This window comes from Ruditapes philippinarum, unplaced genomic scaffold (assembly GCF_026571515.1).
Source record: "Ruditapes philippinarum isolate M1 unplaced genomic scaffold, ASM2657151v2 ctg10501_1_1_1_1, whole genome shotgun sequence".
NCBI classification, from domain to species: domain Eukaryota; kingdom Metazoa; phylum Mollusca; class Bivalvia; order Venerida; family Veneridae; genus Ruditapes; species Ruditapes philippinarum.
The window spans coordinates 16,302-25,998 of NW_026862308.1; the positions used below are offsets into that span (position 1 = coordinate 16,302).

At 38.6% G+C, this 9,697-nt stretch overlaps 2 protein-coding genes across 2 annotated transcripts; both read left to right on the top strand.

Moving 5' to 3' along the window:
- Positions 1 to 1,557: 1,557 nt before the first annotated feature.
- Positions 1,558 to 2,919, top strand: LOC132718598 (uncharacterized). Its single transcript, XM_060702313.1, has one exon. It carries the CDS (start codon positions 1,558 to 1,560, stop codon positions 2,917 to 2,919), a length of 1,362 nt encoding a protein of 453 aa, XP_060558296.1.
- Positions 2,920 to 3,523: 604 nt separating this feature from the next.
- On the top strand, positions 3,524 to 5,026 carry LOC132718599 (uncharacterized). The gene has a single exon (XM_060702314.1). It carries the CDS (start codon positions 3,524 to 3,526, stop codon positions 5,024 to 5,026), a length of 1,503 nt encoding a protein of 500 aa, XP_060558297.1.
- The last annotated feature ends 4,671 nt before the right edge of the window (positions 5,027 to 9,697 follow it).

Genomic DNA, 9,697 nt, shown 5'->3' on the forward strand with positions numbered 1-9,697 from the left:
GGGGCACTTTTAAAACAGAAATATATGCAAAGATAGTTAAGAAAAATACTTTGAAATAAATTGAAAATCGTATTTTTATGCCTTTCTTAGCCCGATTTGAGTGAAAGGTGTTTAAACGCTTTTCATTTTGGGTCATTTTTTTACAATTTGAATAATTATTCTGGATAAACGAAGTGCGCGAATAATCTGAAATTTTACACAAAGATGAGTGGTCTTAACCTACATCAAATTGTACATTTATCTGGAAAAAAAATATTTTCAGTCCCATCATGTCAAAAAACCTCAGTGAAGTCCCTTTAAACGCTAAGTACACTTCAGTGAAATTATAGAAAATGATCAATAGATTTGTCTAATTATGGATAAAGTTACCTCTAGCTAGGTTTATCTACAGTATATACAAATATACCTTTAAGTTTTCATACTTAAAAAATATAATTATTGTTTGTATGGCTTGTTTTCTGTTCGATTCTTATTTTAATTGTATTTTAAATTGACGTGTGATTTTCAATATTCGATACATTAAGCTTTTTCATGTTTTTCCTTTTTAATAGCTTATTTCAAAAGAAATATATATTAAATAAATAAATGAATAAAAACTAATAAATAAAAATCAACGCACTGAACGCACTGAGGTATACGTTGCTTGATAGTATAATCCATTTTTGTCATCAAAGCCATGTTGATTTTAACCTACAGACCTCAAAATCAATAGAGGTCATCTTCTGGCCAATGCCAATGTCCCTAACAATTGACTCAAACTAAGGCTTATTTTTTCAAAAATTGTCAATGAGACAAGGAAGATGTGATGTTCCAACTGTGTATTGCTAGGCAAGCTGATAGATGAGAAACAAAGAAATCAGTTTGTGAAACACCCGTTAATGGACTGCAATGTAGAATGTTGAAACAGTAATATTGAGTCTTCAATGATACTATCTAATGAAAGACAAGCTATTTTTTACACGGGTCAAACCCGTCAGATATCTATTCAAAAGTCCATAGCAAAATGAAAAACAATAAATGTGCACAATCATTCAAACTCCCTGTGTAAATTGTTACAAATAATGCTTGGTATTCATAATCCTACCAAAAATATGTATTTTCCTTCTTAAAAACAACTTATTCAAATTTTAAACAATTTTAAACAAATCCCGTTCAAAGCATAAACAATATTTTGATGATGTGTAGTCGGAATGTAACAATACTGCAGAATGAAGAACTAGTTCCTATAGCGGTTTTTATCCGGAAGTGGATGTTGTTCGGTAGAGGCTTAAACCTGTAACGCTTGTGGAGATTTAGTTATAACTCTGTATGCATTGCAAGCAATGTATACAAAGACGTATAAGGGATTCTCCAGATGTCGTAAAGACGACGTTACGTTAGCGGGAACGGCAGGCAGACAACGTTACGTTGGCGGGAAGAAGAGTTCATACGACGTCATTTCCGTTGCATTGTTATTTTACCGTTAATAAACATTATCATTTTAGACACAACGCAAAGTAGTTGCTTCTTATTTCACTGATCACTTTTACATTTTGGTGCCGTGACAAAACAGAAATTATGGATATTTTGAGAATTAAGAAGAGAAGAAGTGCACATAAGGCTGTGATAACACGTCAACTTGGCAAATTAGAAGAATATGCGGGCGATAATACGCACTTTACTACCGTTCTTGAAACTCTACGCAACAAACTTATGGCGCTGGAAGAGATCAACGAGGAGATAATGTCGCAGGTAGATGAGGTAGACCTGGAAACTGAGATGCTCGAGACTGAGGACTATATGCTGGAAGTTCGGCTACGCATTGGAGATTTGGAGGCTCAACACCGCGCTGCTGTGGAGATCACCCGTTCCCCACAAATTACCCTTGAGAACAACACACTTGATGAGCCCCTAAATAGTAACAACCATGAGACCGCACAACCCGTGCACAGTAACACCGAAGGAACTTCCGGGAACCGAAATAATAGCACATCGGCTAATAACGTAAGTGAAATTTCAATTCAGTCTGCAACACAGTTTCATAAACTTCCGAAGCTTACATTACCAAATTTTACTGGAGACATTTTGGAGTGGCAAACATTTTGGGACTGTTACGAGTCAAGCATACATAACAACATGTCACTATCTGAGGTGCAGAAATTTTGCTATCTGAAAACTCTATTGTCCGACGATGCTGCCAGTGTGATTGATGGTTTGAATGTTACACATGGAAACTATTCAGAAGCTATACATTTACTCAAGGAACGTTTTGGTCAGACACATAAAGTTGTAAATGCGTACATGCAAGGTTTGCTGGATTTACCTAGACCAACTTCCCAACTGTCCAGTCAAAGACCTTTTCAAGAAAAGATGGAGGCATATATCCGTGGTCTACAGTCCCTAGGTCAAGGTCATGAGTCCTTTGGAAATTTACTTATACCGGTCATACTTGAAAAACTTCCGGCGGAGATCAAGCGGAACATGACACGCGACCATGGCGGGAGTGAATGGCGACTTCCGGTACTTAGGAGAGCGTTAAAGAAAGCGATAAATATAATAGATTCAGGCCAGCCAACACAGACTACATATGAACATTTGGCAACTGCATCTTTCCTTACAAGTACAAGACCAACACAAAAGAAGAAAAGTTTAAAGCACATACAAGAAGTACAAATACCCCAACGCCCCCAATGTCCATTCTGCAGTGAAAATCATTTTGCTAATGACTGTAAAAACATCATTAATCCTAGGGAGAGAAAAGCCATTATTCATCGCAAGAAACTGTGTTTCAACTGTTTAGGCAAACACATTGTTGCTTCCTGTCGCTCAAAACACCGCTGTAGAAAATGCAACCGGAAACACCATACCAGCATTTGCGATCAGAGTATCGGAAGCTCACTGAACACATCGGCTCCAAGTTTTCGTCCCTACTTCCGGTAGTGAAGCAACAACGCATCTTACTTCCGGTTCCAGTGCACAATCGGCCATTCTACATTCTGCAACACAAAGTAGAAACAATGTATTACTGAAGACTGCTGTTGCTGAGGTTACTTCCGGTCACGCCTGTGCTAAAGCAAACATTTTATTTGACGAAGGAGCGCAGCGTTCATATTATTACTCATGAACTCGCCGAAACACTACAATTACAGAGACGCGGGTCTGAAGTTGTCCATCTGGCTGCATTCGGGGCGGAGTCCAAGAAAGTCGGCCATTTTGAAACCGCCACAGTTTACCTGATAACTGACAACTCAGAGAAAGTGGCCATTGATGTCTTAATTGTTGCCGTCTATTGCTGTACCTTTACGTAACCAAATACGAGCAGCTACACATTTGCCATATTTACGAGGTTTGAAACTAGCCCATCCAGTACCCGGAAGTTGACAAATTCAACATATCATTACTAATTGGAGCGGATAGATATTGGGAGATAATTGGAGACCGTATTATACGGGGCGACGGACCGACTGCTGTCCAGTCAAAGATTGGTTTTCTTCTGTCCGGACCACTTCCGGTGACGTCATCAAGTACAGCTACGAATTACATTATGAACATTATTACATCTGCACCAGATTATAATGATCTTGAGCGATTCTGGAAATTAGAATCCATCGGCATTTTACCCGCAACAGAAGAAAAAGCTTCTGACTACTTGCATGATTATCAGAAAAACTGCATTACCTTTGAAAATGACAAGTATACTGCTTCGTTGCCATGGAAACCTGATCACCCTAATTTACCCGACAACTATAACATCACATTAAGAAGAACTCACAACACCATACGACGACTACGTGAAGACCCCCCTTTACTACAAAAGTACGACGGCATAATTAAAGACCAGGAAAAGAGAGGATTTATAGAGAAAGTGAATGTTTTACCAAGTGAGCGTCCCGTGCACTATATCCCACATCACGGAGTAAAGAAACATTCGGCCACCACCCCTATCCGTATTGTGTTTGACTGTAGTTGTCGTCAAAACAAAAATTCACCCAGTCTTAATGATTGCCTAGAATCAACCCCTCCTGAGATCAACGAATTGACAAGTATCTTAGTGAACTTTAGAAAGCACAGATATGCCGTCTGCACAGATATTGAGAAGGCTTTTCTTCAAATACAACTCAACGAGTATGATCGTGACGTCACACGATTTCTATGGTTGAACGACATTTATGATCCAAATAGTGACCTTATAACATACAGATTCAAGTCCGTGTTTTTTGGTGCCACATGTTCACCATTTATACTTCATGCCACTTTAACCAAGCATCTGAGTGTCAATGATCATAATTGGGTGAGTGCAATACTTAAGAAAGACTTATATGTTGATAACGTGATGTCCAGTTTTTCTGACGAGAGTACTTTACTGGACTACTTCCAGAACACACGCAAATCGATGACATCTGCTGGTTTTATCTTACGGTCCTGGAGCTCTAAAAACAGTTCCCTGCGCAGCCTAGCGGAAGCGGAAGAAGTAGCCGAAACTGAAGAAATAACTAACATCCTTGGAATGAAATGGGACCCGATATCAGACCAGATTTGTTTAGCACAGAAGACCATTTCTACTTCCCAATTTATAACAAAACGTGTCATACTCAAGGAAACAGCGAAGATTTATGACCCCCTTGGCTTCCTGACCCCACTCACAATTCGTGCAAAAATCCTACTTCAAGATATTTGGAAGCAAAAGTTCGAGTGGGACATGTCCCTACCAAATGACCTACAGACCCAATGGTATAACTTTGCTAAAGACTTAAACAGTGTTATCCCTACCAGATACCCGAGAAGTTACTTCAAGGAAACTGACTCTTTGGCATTTACTTCCGGTATAGGCGACAGTGCTGCCAGCGCATCCTCAGATATTCATCTTCATGTGTTTTGTGACGCCAGCCTTAAGGCCTATGGATCAGTAATATACATTACACGAGGTGACCAGTCTGCACGTGTTATATCAAGGACACGTGTCGCACCTTTGAAGCTTCTAACATTACCAAGGCTTGAACTTATGGCTGCAGTGATTGGTTCTAGACTTCTGCAGCACGTACTATAGACGATACCTACAGCATCCGTACACATGTGGTCTGACAGTCAAATTGTTCTACACTGGCTGTCATCCAACCGGAAGTTGAAAACATTTGAACAGAATAGAGTGACTGAAATACACAATCTTACAGAGAACAGAAGGTGGATGTACTGTCCAACCGAGCACAATCCGGCTGACATGTTGACAAGAGGAATTACAGCTACTGAATTTCTGAAGAGTAGATTATGGAGAAAGGTCCTGATTGGTTAACTGATGAAAGTCGGTACCCGAGCCAACCAGCTGTTGTAACAACTGTTTTACTCGCAGAAGAACAAGATGATACACTTGTTACCATGACAACCTACGGAATTCACAATGTCATTGATATCAACAGATTTAGCCGTTACAGAAAGCTTCTTAGGGTGACAGCCTATATGATGAGATTCATTCAACATTGCCGATCTGCGAGAACTTCCGATAATACGTCAACTCTGACGTTAACTGTAAAAAACTTGCCGATGCAGAGAAGATGTGGCTTCATAATTGCCAAGCAACACCTATAGCGCTGAGATTACATGTATCAAGACCGGAAGGAGAAACCTAACGCTTGTTAGGCAACTACAATTATACCTTGACAATGAATGGCTTCATTCGCTGTGGTGGTAGGATTCATAACGCCCCTTTAGCTGAGCAAACCCGATTCCCATATCTGCTTCCGGCAAACCACCAACTGACGAAACTTATAATTATAGACGCCCATGAAAGACACTTACACGCAGGTACGAGTGCACTTATTACGCATATACGCCAGAAATACTGGATTCCATCGATACGCCAGTGTATTCAGAAATTACTCCGGAAGTGTAAACCAGTGCCGCCGAGTGTCAGGAAGACCGTACACAGCGCCAGATCCACCACCTTTGCCAAAGATACGAAAGTTCAAGATACACAACCTTTTACTGTGACTGGAGTTGATTTCACCGGAGCGTTACATGTACGAGGAAAACCAAAAAATGAGAAGGCATACATTTGTCTTTTACTTGTGCTTCGACCAGAGCTGTTCATCTAGAAGTAGTCTCAGATATGACTGAATCTTCATTTTTACAAGCGTTTTTAGGCGATTCAGTAGCAGAAAATCTCTACCAAAGGTTATGATATCTGATAACGGAACAACTTTTCAAGCAGCAGCAAATACAATACGCCAATTAATGAATTCTACTTCCGTAAAAGACACGTTACACAACCATGGTACAGAGTGGAGATTTATTCCCAAGCGCGCTCGCCTGGTTTGGTGGTTGGTGGGAAAGATTAATCGGTCTTACCAAAACAGCTATCAAAAGGTACTTGGTAGTGCATATGTCACTTATGATACTCTCCAAACAATCGTAACAGAGGTAGAAAAAGCGTCATGAACGACCGTCCATTGACTTACGTTACGTCAGAGTCAACCGACCCAGAACCAATTACACCAGCTCATTTGCTATACGGACGGCGTTTGACAACCCTGCCTTACAATGAAGATATATCCGAACCAAAACCAGTTTCAAGAGATGGGATCACCAAACAAGCGAGAATACAGGCACAGATCATTAGTCATTTCCGGATAGATGGCGTCACGAGTACTTGACGTCATTACGCCAGTAATCACAAAACTACGGGAAACAATAGCCAACGATTAAGGACGGTGATGTAGTAATTATTCATGATGAAACCCCGAAATCACAGTGGAAATTAGGAACTATTGAACAATTGATCACTGGTAAAGATGGATTGACACGAGCGGCCATGGTTCGCACCAGTAACGGGCACACTACATCAAGACCAATTGTAAAGCTGTACCCTCTTGAGACTATGTAAGAGTTACCAATATTTTGCGCCTGGGAGGATGTCGTAAGACGAAAACGTTACGTTAGCGGGAACGGCAGGCAGACAACGTTACGTTGGCGGGAAGAAGAGTTCATACGACGTCATTTCCGTTGCATTGTTATTTTACCGTTAATAAACATTATCATTTTAGACACAACGCAAAGTAGTTGCTTCTTATTTCACTGATCACTTTTACACCAATAGTGGGCTGGCGGGAACAGGAAAACCTCAGGTGCACTTCCTTGAATTATTTCAGACACGAATGGGTACCTGAGTAGACCATCCGACGGTCCGTAAGCTATTTGGATAGTTTTAACACATGGAAGAATTCCAAGTCATTTACGAGATTCTAACCCACAGCGGAGAGAGGAAAATTTATTTAAAGTCAAAGTCAAAGACCTTTACCACTTAGCCACGGACACCTCGCAATATTTTTGTCCGAATCATATCTTCTTACATGCATAGAGGGATTTAGACGAATGAATTGTATTCATGAGTACGTTTACACACTTTTGTATTATACGAACGATTTGAAACAATTGACACAAAAAAAACGTCTTTAATACTTGTGTTATTTTGCCTTTTTATACTTCCTAATAAATGAAAAATTGAAATGTTAACTACCTCTATAAATGAGGTATCGGTCCCCCTACGGCAAGATTTCAAATGTAGAAAAAATATGGAAACAAAGTGATCCCTCAGAAGCATTAATTACAAAAAAATTACAAGAGAATTGCAGACTCGGTTTGATTGCAGTCTGTACATGAGGGATAATGAATGCATGCAACATCCCTCACACCCCCTGGCACCGGCTTGAGCGGTACTCAGTTCTCAACACTTAATAGTGCTGGTATCAATGATCCAGAAGGACCAGAAAAATATAACAACACTGAAGTGAAGTGCGGGGCTACTTTTTACAGCTGCCACACAGCACTTGACACCTGTTGTTGACACCTGCTGTTACATGAGGGATAATGAATACGTGCAACATCCCCCACGCACCCTAGCAACGGCTTGAGCGGTACTCAATTCTCAACACTTAATACACTTAAGGCTCGAATTGAGTGAGTCTGTTCATGAGCGGTACAAGTGGACATAGCAAACTAGCGACCAAGTCCCCTATCATAGCATCGGCCTATCAGTACTCAACTTTACATGCTTCTATATATTGTAAGTTAATGTTTTATGTCAATTACGTGGTAAAGAACAGCGTTTTCGAAAACAAATTCTTTGTTTAATTAGTAAGGCAAGGTATAATGTTAATCGTTCGAAATTTAAAACTTAAAAAATGTAACTTTATCTTAGGGCCAAAACAATTCATAAGATCAACTATATTGATATTGTACATAAAGATTAACTAGTTTATACACCGGCAGTAGAATTTTTGTTAAAAGTTACACAACTTGTGAAATGTGTATACAGTATAAAAAGTAAGGAAGGGCCATATCTAATGCACTGACTTCCTTTGATCTTGCATAGTTACGTGTTGTGGCGATCATATATGAAAATTTTATGTACACGAGGTCACAAAAATTGCACTGTGTGTATATTATGAACTAAAGTTCGTAGAACACGAAATATCCCCCTTCATACATTCTGTTAGTGACCTTTGACCTACTGATCTCAGAATCAATAGGGGTCATATGTGAATGATGATCAACTTTCCTACCAACTTTATTGATCATAGGACAAAACATACTGAAGCTGACTTTGAAGTTTTATTTCATCGCCATTAAACATCATACACGTGGGATTAACGCGTGATTACTTTCAATTAAAGTGGGTGCGAAAATGTTATGACAACACGTGTTTGCATGTAAAAAATCAAGCAAGATAATCTACATGGCCATACAATGTGTATGACCAAGTACAGTAAAATACAAGTCATTTTGTTAAAAGGATTTTGAAAATTTAAACACGAATGTAGCAATGCCTTTGAAGCGCTCTGTTGGATGGGGGATTAATCTGGTGCAAGAATTTATCTACTATAATTAAACATTCGATATAATTATAAATGCACAAAGTATAAAATTTCCTCCGTCGTTCAAAATAAAATCGAATCATCCAATTGAATTACTAAAATATTGCAAATTGTATTTTGGTAGATTGCAATTAGAGTGAAAGGGAAATGACTCTTCACCCTCAATTGACAAAAACATACCATATTTACGTCCCTTATAAATCAATAAAATGAATTCATTTTTTTCTTTTGGTCACATTATATAATTTAAAAAAAATCTATGTCAAATGTTTGAAAGCTTATTGCGTTTCACCGTGTCACAGAGCTATATTTGAATATAATACAAGTCTCTGACCGTATGCATATTTCAGACTAATGTTAATCTTTACAACCATTATTTTTTCAATTTGAAAATAATATGAAATTTTCAGTTTCCGTTCATTATCTCCCCAACGGTATTACACATTCATTTCAAATTTGACATATGGATACATCAAATGAATGTGCAGGTCAAGTTCGAATTTATTCATGGTTCGATGATTTTGGGTTATGCCCCTTTCACTTTGAAAAAATGGAAATTTTCAGTTTCCGTTCATTATCTCCGCAATGGTTGTACACATTCAACATACATCATAGGAATAAGCAGTTCAAGTTCGAATTTGGTCGTGGTTCAATGATTTTGGACAAACCTATCTCTCTTAATGATATGAATAAATACTCTTTCTACGAATTATTTTACCACTCAAATTATATAATTATACATTGTACATTTGTTTAAAGAGCCTCTACTAACATTGTATTTATTACTAACCACATTTATTCATGTTAACATGAAATGTGTGTAATAAAGGAAATTTGACTTTGACTTTGAC